At 48.2% G+C, this 12,549-nt stretch overlaps 1 protein-coding gene across 2 annotated transcripts in view; it reads right to left on the bottom strand.

The window, feature by feature from the left end:
* The window catches only part of FGF12 (fibroblast growth factor 12), a 232,518-nt gene that overhangs the window by 215,835 nt on the left and 4,134 nt on the right, over window positions 1–12,549 (bottom strand). The window contains exons 1-2 of one of the 2 annotated variants that reach the window (XM_014254302.2): window positions 2,223–2,305; window positions 1,983–2,123 (exon numbers count right to left, since the gene is read on the bottom strand). In XM_014254302.2, coding sequence (XP_014109777.1) covers window positions 1,983–1,995 — 13 coding nt within the window. In that variant the 5' untranslated portion in view covers window positions 1,996–2,123; window positions 2,223–2,305. Of the gene's footprint in view, window positions 1–1,982; window positions 2,124–2,222; window positions 2,306–12,549 lie in introns of those variants that run through there. The other variant, XM_088060968.1, reaches the window with a different exon arrangement.

Raw genomic sequence — 12,549 nt, 5'->3', positions numbered from 1 at the left:
AACTGGATCTCTGCTGTGAGAAGACTTCTTTTGCCTTCTCATTTCTTCATTGAGATGCCAAAGTTCCTTGTGTATTTCCTTTAAGGTCATCCCTGCTTTGGACCTGTCCCATTTTGGTACCTTGATTTTTTGCTGGTTTTGCTCTCCACAGCTGTTTTTTTTTACATAGATAGAGGAAACACAGAGAATATTTGTCCCCTTCCTCTACCCCATGAAGGAAAATCTCTAGTAACAGCAAACTGCTCAGTATTTTCTTGCATAAAAACAAGCAGCAACTCTTGGGCTTGCCTCATTCCTACCATCACTTCCCACCAAAGTCAAGCACCTGGAAACATGGGCTGCTGTGGAGCCCATCTCGCAACTAATAAACACAAGTACCAGCAGCCCCAAAATCTGCCTCATCAGATACTCACTGCCAATTCAGGCAGCAACTACAGCTTAACAGTCACTGCTTGCAAAGGATATGACCTGGGAAACCCACCTTCTGGAGGTGCTTTTACCACCGGCTACCTGGACCCTTGTTTTATTGCAGATGTTCCCTTCCTGCTCCCTGCAAAACTCCTCCAGCTACACGAGCTCCATCTGAAGTTCCATGGAGAGACCTTTTGCCTGCCCGTGTAGTGCACAGCAAGGCACACAGTGTGTTATACTGAAGTCACAGTCCATTTGTTTTGCATCAAGACAAGTACCAGCAGGACATTTAAAAGGCAAAGGTGGCCCATCTCAGCTTAACTGTGAAAACAGCATGGATAGTAAAAAAATTATCTTTAAGGCTAACATGACTGCTGTGAGCTTTTTAATTTAAATCAAGTCTTCACAGATACGCTTTCCTAAGAGATACTTACCTGTCACCAAGCCCTGGTATATCTATTGATCACTGCCCACAAGAAACTGCACTTTATAGGACATACTGCCTCCTTATGATTGAAATAGCTTCCTTCCTTAATCAGCATATAATCAGGTATTCCCACACAGGAGAACTATAGCCCTGATTGACAAGATAGTTACAAAAATAAACCTGGGGTTTAAATATAGCTTGCTCGTCTCCCTGGAAGGTATGTAGTATTGTGTTATACAAGTCTACCATAATTTTCCTTGAATTAATATAGTCCATATTGCCCCACTGCCTTGGTCGCTATCAATTAAACTGCTCGCAGATTTGTGCTGTACAGGAGAGCTGGCAGCTACGTTGGGTGGGAATGGCAACTCGCCTTCCCTCTGCATGGACTCACCATCAGTATTTCACTGGCAATTAACGCGTACGGGTTTTGAGTTCACGTACCAGTTGAATGTGTGATTTCCAATGCAATTGTAGAGGTGGATAGGTAAATAAGCGTGCAGGATCACACAGCTATGTATGGAAACAAAATGCATACGCTTAACCTGAAGGGATATACGTGGATGAGATATGTCTGTATGCAAACACACAAGCTATCCAGGCAAGATTTAATTATCTCCTCTTTCTAGGGTGGACAGTTCAATAGCACAATACTCATTGCATTTCTTCCAATTTATCAGGATGTTCTGATGTATTAAATATGCGATGTAACGAGGGCAGAGCTCTATAGCCCTGATCTCGTTTCAGAAAAAAAGAAAAATTAGATTTATTTTTTTTAAAACCCATTCTAATCATAAAATGCTTTTCATCTGTTAAAAAACTCCCCACTGCTGACCGGCTAAAAAAACATGGGACAGACCTCGTATTTATTATGCAAATCCTTAGCATTAAGAAAACAAATCACCAACTAACATCTGTCTCGCCCTAAAGGAAAATAAATTAAAAAAAAAAAAAACCAGCCACCCTTCCCCTGGCTCCCTGCGCAGCGGGCCGAGCACCCCGCGGGATCGGCAGGGACGCGCCTCCCGCCCGCTGCCCGCCGGTGCTGCAATGTCCCCAGCACAGCGGCAGCCTCGGCCGCCCGGCCCCGCACCAGCCCGGCCACTGCGGTCCTTTCGCCGCCGCCCCCCCGCGCCCGACCCACCTTTCCCTTCCATCGCGGAGCCTTGCGAGCGCCGGCAAGTTGCGGGAAGACGCGCACCCTCCTCAGCCGAGAGCCCGGCGGGCAGAGCCGGCCGCCGCTGCCTCGCTCCGCGGTGGGGACGGCGCTGTCACAGCCCCGGAGCTGCAAGCAAGCAAGCGGCGGGGGGGACGGCGTGAGCGGCCGGGCCCCCCGCAGCCCCCGCGGCGCGGGGCGCGGAGCGGGGCGGGGGGAGCGCGTTACCTGGCGCCGGCGGGAGCTGTCCCTGGCCGAGCGGTGCTGCGGGGGCGAGTGGCTCCGCGGCCCCGCGCTCCGGCACCGCCCGCATGCGCGCCCCGCCCGCGCCCCGCCCCCGCACCGCGGCAGCGCCGGGCCCGGCTGCGGGATCCGCGCAGCGAGCGCCGCACACGGACCGCGGCTCCGGACGGCGGCAGCGCCCCGGGGCTCGCCGCGGGCACGGACGGCGCCGGACGGAGCCCCCCGAGCCGGGCCGGGACCCCGCAGCCGTGCGCCGCACGGCCCCGCTGCTGCGAGAGCGCGGCCGGTCCCGCAGGTGCCCCGCAAAGCCCCGGAGCACAACTCCCACGCCGGGCGGGTCGGGGAGATCGCTCCGCTCGCCCCCAGCCTCCCCGGATCATCCTGCGCGCCAGGCTGAGCCCGCGCACCTGCAGAGTCGGAGAGGAGCTCTCAGGAGATGCCCTGTCTCAGGTTCAGGCCTTCCCTGGATACGTTGTTTCAAGATTAATTATGCTGATTCATAAAACATCCACCTCATGGCTAGTTTATGCTTTTCCACATTTGCATCCAGACACTGGATTTCACTCCTGGATTTCACTCATCCTCTAACTCATTAATAAAATAAGCAGTCAAGAAGTTGATAAAACATTCATACCAGGATCAAGTCACTTTTTTTTGGAGCACAAAGACTTCATCCCGGTTAGAAAGTTTCTCCACACTGGAATTACCTCTTGAGTTTTTTTCATATTTTTAATTCTGGTGCAGTGCGGATGGTAAAACCCAGTTCTGTGTTTATTTTTACGATTTGTGCTACTGAAAAAGCAGCTCAGGGCATCCACTGTGCTGGGAGCTGCACAAATAGAGGATAGATGGCTCCAGAATGATATAAGTTTCTAAATACAGGAACACTAACTCCTCTCTTTTACTGTTGCTTTATGCATCCTAGTGTTCATATCTTCCCTTCTTACCTAGGACTGGCAAAACACTCACTAATTAAATGATCTCTCAATCTTTTCATTCTAAGCTACTGCAAGCCATCCTGCAAACACTACCTATGGGCATTCACATCCCAAAGCCAAACCCTGCACTTGGTTATGGAGGTGAACACTGCACACATCATTCCACTTTAGCACATGGTCCAGGCAGCTCAGAACAACACCTGCTGCCACCCCACAAGGTGCCAGGGAACTTAAGTTAGAGATGGTCTATTAGTGCAAAAAAATCAACGGGAAACAGCTCAGGATGAAGACCCAGCACATGAAATCCACAAATTAGCTGGCTCCTATCCATTTATTAGGTCCCACACTATTGTAAAGAATGACATTAGGATTTTTTTTTAGTTTCAGGACTGAATAGTCAGGTACTGTAGGCAAGCTGTGAGTCAAACTGTGCTATAGAGAACTGATGAAGCAGACTGAAACTGAAGAAGCAACAGACATTTACTTTGACCTTCTAGTCAAATCATCAATTCTTTCTTTGACTGATGAGGTATCCTATTTCCCTGTTGCTATATCTTTGCCCACCATCAGTGCCAAACTGACTCGACTACACTTCCAGGGTCAATCTGTGTGCTTTTTCTGAAAAGCAATGAAACAATGACTCATTCAAGGTCTATTAGTCCTCACTAACGTTACAAAACACAATCACATTATACACAAGAGTGCTCCACAACTCCTCAGCCAGTTTTTTATAACTCTTGGACTCAAGTTATCAACTCCCACAGATTAAAATCAGGCAAAATCTCAAAGGACATTAAAGTTCCTGGCATCCAAGTTCAAGAACAGCTTTTAACAGAAAGAAGGCAAAGAAACACCCAAACTTTTTACAGCCAGGCTGTTTACCAAGAACACAATCTGAGGCATCATTTGTAATAGCAGGCACTGGACCAATGAACTAAGAGCCTCATTTCAAAGCTGTGCACTCCCTGGAAAGCTAACAGCCATCAATAACTCAACTTCACAGAAAAAGCTGGGAAACAGTTCCTAGCTGAGGGCATCAAGCTGAGCCCCATAGCCATGAGACTTTATGAAGACCAATTATAGGAAATGTATTTTTCCAGTGTCATGACAGGATCAGCCATAATATGCTCTCCACTGGCAAAGGTAGGTTGAAGTTTGGCGTTTTTGTGGAGGTCCAAAGGAAGGGGGAGTCAAAGTTCAAAGGTCTCACTCTTGGAAAGCAAGGCAAAATTAACTTCTTGTTGTTGTTTTGCTTTTGAGATGTGAAGCATTTCTTCCTTTGAGGTAACAGAGGGTAGATACATAGATCAAATACCCAAACCCACTAATCCACACATTCAGTTTTCACTTACAGTTTATCAGAGCTTTCTGGGTCACATCTGGGGCATCACAATTTCTCTTCAAAATCACACAACCATCACAAGGCCTTAAGATTCATGTTCTTAAAAAGCCAGCTTGAGAAGTCCCTCCCTTTGCTCCTCCAAGGCTTCTCTCCTCAATGCAAAGAAGCAAATAGAAGGGAATAAATCCAGTGAATATTTCCCCTCCCTTGCCATTTACAGGTCATCTTTCAAATTACTTATCAGTAGAAATATAATATTGTCTGTGCTCTATTTTACATTAAAGTACATCCTGCATTAAAGTACCAGGCAAGCTGGACCAGCTCAAGTTAGCCCACTGTTTCGCCTTTAGTCCCTCAGGAGAGTCTGAGCCTACTCTGGATTTGCAAGTATCCAGCATCAAATAACACCACACACACTAATGGCATCTCAGTAGTGCATCAGGTTCTTCCCCAAAGCACAGCAAGAGAAAGCATTGCAGCACTCAGGAGGTGCAGATGTGCTGAGCCTGGAATCCTTCCTACTCACACCCTTTAGCCAAGATGAAAGAAGAGCCTTTGAAGCACCTCTCTGCTGTATTAAAGTCCACAGGGTTGCCAGGGTTGCTTCCTCCATGTTTTGCTCCTCCAAGCTTTGGGAGTAAGCTGGAATCACAATACAATTAAGAAAGTGTCTCAATCCAAGCACAAACCACCCTGTACAGACCGTGCTCTCCCAAAATCCCTCAGCATATCCTTGGCCCCTATCACGGCAAGGAGACGGCTATTTGGGAAAGGCAGAGTTATTCCCTCTTGATGTTAGTCCCGAGTGGTTTTTTACAGAGCTGCAAACACTGGGCTTCTTCATGGCCACCTGCACTGTTGTTTGACCAGCAGGGCTTTTGCTCAGCCCTGCTGAAGAACTGCTCACTCCATCAGACTGACTCACCCTGAGCAGCAGAGAGCTGCCCCCTCTTCCCAGGGGTGGCAGGACAACATGTAAGGTCCTACTGGTGGAGGCAAGCATCTCCTTGACAGAGCTCAGCCTGTACAGGTGAGAGGGAACAGCAAGGGCTCAGCTTGGCTGCTCTTACAGAGTGCTCCAGACAGAAACAGAAATGTTTCCTGGGCCTTCAGCTGTCAAGGAACCTGTTGCTTCCTACCTTGATGGTGGATGCTGGGCAGAGCCTACTGCCTTCCCCTGTACCTTTCCATAAGCTGCTGGCTTTGAAACAGCCCTGACCACAGACAGGATAAAGCCAAGTGGCCGTTTTGGCACTGCTGCAGACTGTAAGCCCACATGGTGATCATACATGGTCTCCCAGCTGCTGCCGCTCCTGCCCATCTGCTACCTGGCACAGAGCCTCCTTCTCTAAGAGGAAACCTCCATTCACGAGGGCAGAGACACCAGCCAGCCTGCAAGGTTGTGCACATAGCCACACATGCTGCCATGCCTACATGGGGCACTTCTGCATGAGGCTGGACGAGCCAGGAGGGAGCAGATTGCCAGTGGTGGGGTATCATCTGCCCAGTGACAGTTTCTGGTGATAACCATCCAAAATAGAAACAAAGTCAGGCAAAGAGGCACAATCTCAAGGACCAGGAAACCTACTGGCTTCTATACCAAGCTGTGCACAAAAGCCACAAGGCAACTTCACTTTCATTTCAAGAGAGTGCAGATTGAGATGCCAAGGTTCCCAATGCCTGTTCCCAAACTGCCCAGAAGCAAACTTCAGCACCCAGGTAAGAGTTCCCAGCCAGAGAGAGAGTCACTCTCACTTCAAGCAACAGAATAACATTTGTCCTACACAAAGTTTAAAGACAATGTTTCTTGAAGACGGTGAACAGCTCAATCAAAAAGGAACTACACTGAGTTCTGGCCAAGGAGAAGTAACTACTAACTTTGAGGTTCAGTGTGGGTCTAACCTCAAAGCCAGCTGCAATGGGGAGCAAGACTCAGCTAAGTGCTTCTGAAAGTCCTTTTTTGACCTCTGAAGAATCTGTCCAAAACCACCAATGGGCACTGTTAGCTAGCTGCCATCATTAGCCAACAGAGCAGATTCCTTAAGGACAGAGAAAGAAAACAGCTCTGTACCACACCATGCTCAGAAGATGTCCACATGCCATGAGCTGTGCTCAGATAAGGACAAGCCAGAGCAGCAGGTTCCAAGAAAGTAGGCCATGACACAGCAGCATCAGGAAGGACCTCTAGCACTACTGAGAAAGCAAAGAACACAGTGGGGGGGGGGGGCAAAGAGGAGTAAACAGAGACCAGAAGTTTTTAATAATATAGGTAGAGTAAAATACAAAAAACATTTCTACAAGCTGTAATCCATCACCCTGAGAACGATGCACATAGCTTCTGAATACGAGCAAAACACAAATTATTACTACATCATCAGCTGCTGTCACCTCCTTACATCACCCAAATAGTTGCTAGAAGCAGAGGAAGTGCATTAGGAGCTGATGTGTGAAATAAAGACCAAAGTAAAGCCACAACCTTTGAGTTAGCTCAGTTTAATTACATAAAATTATTGATTAAATGTTGTTGAGATTAATCAGTCAGTATTATAGTAATAAAGAACAAAATACTAATGCCACAAAAGTACCAAAAAAATAAGGGAGAGATTTTGCAATTACTTGCTATGTCAAAAACTACTATGGAAGATAATCATGGATGGGGGAACCATCCTGTCACTGACACAGAGGAAGTTCCGTCTGAGCACCAGCTTTCTTCTGCTGCTATTCGTCACAAACATCCACATATACCCATTTACACTAATAAGAGTATTGATGTTGATTTTAATGGTAGTTAGATCTGACACAAAGTTCAACTCCCAATTTTAGTTTTCTGTGAAATTCTGAGCGCCCCAAGCTCACCAAAATCTATGGAAGGTCAAAGTTGTTCTCAGTCCTTGCAGAAAAATGCTTTGTGTTTTCAGGGCTAACTCTCAGACCCTGTGAGCCCCAGCCCAGGCTTCTGGTAACTCAGAGTAGTAAATAACTTTGTCAGCTCCTTGACCAGATGGGGACAGGGAGGAAGGTGTCTGAAGTCAGGTTGTTCCACCATTGTAAAAGTTAAAGAATTTCATGTTACTAGATAAAACATGAAAATTAGCTGCTGAATAAGCTCCTTAAGTTCTAGTCCCATTTTGACTTGATTAGAAAAGGTAACTGCATGTATTTACACAAGGGAAAAAAACCTTTACAGGGCAGAGGCAGGAAAGATCTTCCTGCTGACAGCTCAGCCCTCCTAAGAGCCAGGTGCTTGAATGCCTGCACTATTCACCTTAAAATCCTATTTGCCTATGTCTATTCCCTACAATACAAAAAAATAAAGATCTATTAGCTCATCGCTAATCTACAGCCATCAGCACTGAGTAGCATGCACATTCTTCATTTGCTATTTCAAGAAATCATGGCAAGCTGACCTCTGCCAAGGCCCAGAAAGCAATTTCTTTGCCTTATTTATAAGAGCCATTTCTAGAGCACGGGTCTCTGGCCTCAGCCACCACAGTCCTGAGATACCCCCTAAGGTGGCTATTCAATGCCACCTAACAACCCCCAGAATCCTAAGCATGTGTCAGACTGCTCCAGTGAGCCTGATGTAAGGGACAGCAGAGCCTTGAGCATAAAGAGTCATCTCCTATCCAGCTCCAGCATCTTTTTCCATTTGTCTGTGTTTACCCTGTTCATTTTAATGCTATGTTTTCCAGAATGTTAGAAAATAACAAATGCAATAAAACATGCAGAGCCAGGACTATTATCATCAGTGTATTCATAGTGCAGCTTTTCCATGCCTCAGGGACTTGGATGTCTGTGATATTTCAGGCTGAAACTCAGTTTGTTCAAATACAAGAGACAGATGAGCACTGCTTGATACCAGCACCACTGGCAGCCTTTTGACTGGACCAGTTCAGAGCTTAAACTCCTCTTGGCCTGTGTCATGAAAAATAGTGAGAAATTAAATTCAAACAAAAGTGAGATGTACAATAGAAAAGGCAAAGAGGAGTGAAGAAGGGAAAATGACAAAAGCAGAGGGCAATCCTAAATGAACAAACTCTCACCTAAACAAGAAGAGTCCTCAGGAGTGAAGCCCTTCACTGGGGAGTTCAGCTGCCTCCCCCATCTGTACAACCAAACCTCATGCCTTTAACCCAAGCCTTGCAAAGCATGACTGCTTAGAAGAGTACAACTCTCCTTTCTGAACATTGCAGCAGCACTTTCATAGTAACAGTTAAATATAAATGTAGAATATAGTGGAGACTCAAGAAATTATCTGGAATTGCTCTCAGTGTAGCCAGCAAGTTACTTCAATCCCATTCATTCTGCAGCAGTTCCCCATCTCTGCTCTGTTGCAGACTTTTCAGCAAAGGATGAAGCAAGACTGAGATCATGGGCAGCATTTGTAACCTGCTGCCTGTTAGATGTTCAAACAGACTGCAGCAAGTGCAGCCATGAGTCAGAAGAGCCACATGCTCCTGGGAAGAGTCTTCCTTTATTCTACACATGTCAAGTATGAGGGGCTGGTTTTCCCATCAAGGAGAGATGTCCAAGCTGTGTTTGAGAGGCATTTTCAAGAACCAAGTCCTGAAAGCACTCAACACCTAAGTGAAATCAGAAAGGCTCCTGTTTCTCTGCCCATCTTCCACCCTCGCCTCTGAAGAGCCTGCTGTGGCCCAGAAGCCCTGGAATAGCAGTGTTTTTCAGCTGTCAGTGCTACACACACCTGCCATGCAGACCAGAGCTGGCCATAACAGCTAAGCCAGCTAAGAGGCTGTCCAGGAGCACAGTCCTGCTGCTGCCCATCCCAGCCATGCCCAAAGCTGATCTCCTTTGGCTCCAGGAGGGTCTGAATGGACTCAATATTGTCCTTTCCCAGAATCTCATTTTCTAATGCACAAAAACCTAGCCTTTTCTGCCCAGCGTTTCTTAGTTTACTGATGAGGAAAAAGTGTATTTCTATTTCTTAGTCAAAGTGGTTACCCTTTAAAACTTAAATATCAGAACCAAGCAGCAGCTTCAACAAGCAGTGCTAAGAGGACATTCCTCTCTTGTCAGAGGACCAGCTGCACAGATACTGAATGGTGAGAAAAAGAAAACAGCAATCCCTTGGGCACGTTTACAGTATTTGCTGCATTAGAGGTCAGGTTTGTAGAACACCAACTCCAAGAGATATTTCTTCTGTGCTAGGGAAGGGATCACCTTGAAATCAACATTCAGCATAAACAGAAGAAGCCTGGGATGACTCTCACCAAGAAGGAAAAACTGTGTCAGTAAGAGAAAAAGGTGCCAGCAAAGGTTTATGTGGTGTGGGAGAAGTATGCATTAAAATAGCTGTGACCTGAGAATCCAGTGCCATATTCAAGCTAAGTGACATGCACATTGAGGGCCTTACAGCAATGCCAGTTGTAACTGGAAAAGCAGGGATTGACTGAAGGTGAGGGGACACTGAAAAGCTCTGATTGAAGCAAACACCTGGATCTGCACAGAGATCTTCCAGATCTTCCTCTCTCCTCCTGTTCTCATACTGAGGAGAGGGGGCAAGGCAACCCCAAAGGCAATTTACTGCTTGGATTAGATCAGTCAAATAAGATGTAAAGGGAGGAGAGAAAGAGCCCAAGGACGGAGTGATATAGGACACTTGAACAAATTTAGATTGGAAAAGGCCAAAGGGAAAAACAGCATCCTCCAAGGAACTTTGTGAATAACAGTCTAGGGAGAGAAGGGAAGAACAGAGGAGTAACATCCCAAGTGATAAGAGTAAGGACATGAGAGGAAAGAAGGGCTGCCTGATGAAGGCACTTTGCAAGTCAAGGTGCAGTATTTAGAGAAACATGTGGGGGCTTGAATAGCAAGTTTGTTTTTTAAGGAAAAGCTGCCAGAAGAGAGGGTGGGCTGAAGGGAAAGAATAACAGCATGGATAGGAATAGATATGAGGAGTCTGGAAGATCGAAGAAGGTGCTGGTGCTCACATCCAAGAGACAAGGACAGGAAAGAAGAGCATATCATCTTGCATTTCTTTTTAAATGTAGAAGTAGAAAATATTTTGGTCAGAAAAATAAATGAAGGCAGAGGAGGAAGGTTTGGACTGACTCGAAGTGGCAGGAAGCCAGCTGTGGCTAAATCCCACACCAACAAGAAGGCTAGAGAAGGAAAGCTATTTAGTCAGCAAGATGGCAAAACTGAAAAAGTTTAGCACATTCAGCATGGCAAAATGGTTTGAGACCCTCCAAGTAACAAGAGTAGAAGCCCAGGTTAGAGTGCACAAGGACTGGGAATCAACAAGTGCCACACTTGTGATGTGGAGAAGACAAGAGGTTCAGGATGAGTGGAGATCAGCAAACAAGAGAGCCAACAGCAAGGAAACGAGAAGATGCAATGTCAAGGCTGAGAGCACTGGAAACACCAAATGATGGGATGTGCAGCCAAGTGGGGGGCAGGGGAAAAAGAAAAAAAAAAAGTCAATGAGTGGGAAAAGCAGTAAAACAATAGAATTGCTTTCCTGGGGAAGAGCCTGTCAGGATCAAGAAAGCACTTAAAAGCATTTGCTGGAAACAATGCTTGATCCTGAAGATTTCTCACATCATTATGTCAACAACAAAATAACACCCTCAGTGCAGGGGTCAGAGCTCCACTCTAAGGTGCCAGCCCCGGGTAGGAGTGAGGCTGAACTGAAACTCCCCGGGCCAGTGTGTGCAGGCTCCTTCCCGAGCTGCGAGCTCCAGCCAAGCAGTCTCCCCCGTTCCCCGGCTGCAGCCCTCCTACGTGCACGAAGCGCTGCAATTCTGGCATCTGCACAAAGACACGAGCCACGTTTGCCACATGAAGGGAAAGCTCATCTCCCTGCCCGCTGCCACCTGCTATTCCCTCCTTCCCGCGGCACCCATGCTCTCCTGCTTGGTTTTATTCCCCACTCCTCCTCCCCCTGCACTTTCCACCGCTGCACAGCCCCGAGACACAGCAGAGCGGCCCGGGGGGATCCCGCAGCACCCCGGATCCCGGGGGGGATATCCCGGGGGGGATCCCGCAGCACCCCGGATCCCGGGGGGGATATCCCGGGGGGGATATCCCGGGGGGGATATCCCGGGGGGGATATCCCGGGGGGGATCCCGCAGCACCCCGATCCCGGGGGGGATATCCCGGGGGGGATCCCGCAGCACCCCGGATCCCGGGGGGGATATCCCGGGGGGGATCCCGCAGCACCCCGATCCCGGGGGGGATATCCCGGGGGGGATCCCGCAGCACCCCGATCCCGAGGGGGATATCCCGGGGGGGATCCCGCAGCACCCCGATCCCGGGGGGGATATCCCGGGGGGGATATCCCGGGGGGGATATCCCGGGGGGGATCCCGCAGCACCCCGATCCCGGGGGGGATATCCCGGGGGGTCCCCAGGCTGCGCGCGGTGCCGCCCTCTCCCGGCGGGATCGGGAATTCCCGGATTCCGCACCTGAGAGCATCAGGCTCGCCTCACCAGCCCTCGAGCGGCCGCGGGGCTGCACAGGACGCAGGGCTGATAGCTTTCCGAGAGCTGTAAATGCATATTGGCATTTCTCAAATGCCTTTCCGATAAATCACATACAGACACCGTGGTAAAAGCCCAGTGCAGATTGTGACGCTCAGCTGCGCATGGAGCTGCTCCAGGCACGCCCGTTATCCCAAATCCTACGGTACAATTATCCCTGAGAAAGACTCTGCTTAGCTACTAGAGCCAGGTTCATTCAGCACTTGGAGAAAGTTGCCTGTTTATTCTCCCTTTTCCAGTTCTTATTCCCATGTGCACACATTTAGGTGGCTCTCAAAATAATTAATTTCTGGTTGGGGGACCTAAATAAACTGTGTTCCAGTTCCTCTGTAGGACCTGGTGCTCCAGGTGTCAGGAACCTAAATCCCTGTCTTTTGGCCCAAATTCAGTAACAAGTACACAGTACCCCTTTTAGACACAACTAACAACACGTGCCCAGGCAGCTTCCATGGGAGAGCCTTTGCCAGAGATGGGATCAGGACATGGATCACTTCACCCAGCTCTCGTGTAGCATTAGGCAAGGAGTCCTG

Source organism: Pseudopodoces humilis, chromosome 11 (assembly GCF_049639895.1).
Source record: "Pseudopodoces humilis isolate 2021_Gansu_Grassland_sample_001 chromosome 11, ASM4963989v1, whole genome shotgun sequence".
In the NCBI taxonomy this organism is placed as follows: Eukaryota; Metazoa; Chordata; class Aves; order Passeriformes; family Paridae; genus Pseudopodoces; species Pseudopodoces humilis.
The sequence above is the reverse complement of the archived record's forward strand: the minus strand, read 5'-3'. Positions and strand labels throughout refer to the sequence as shown.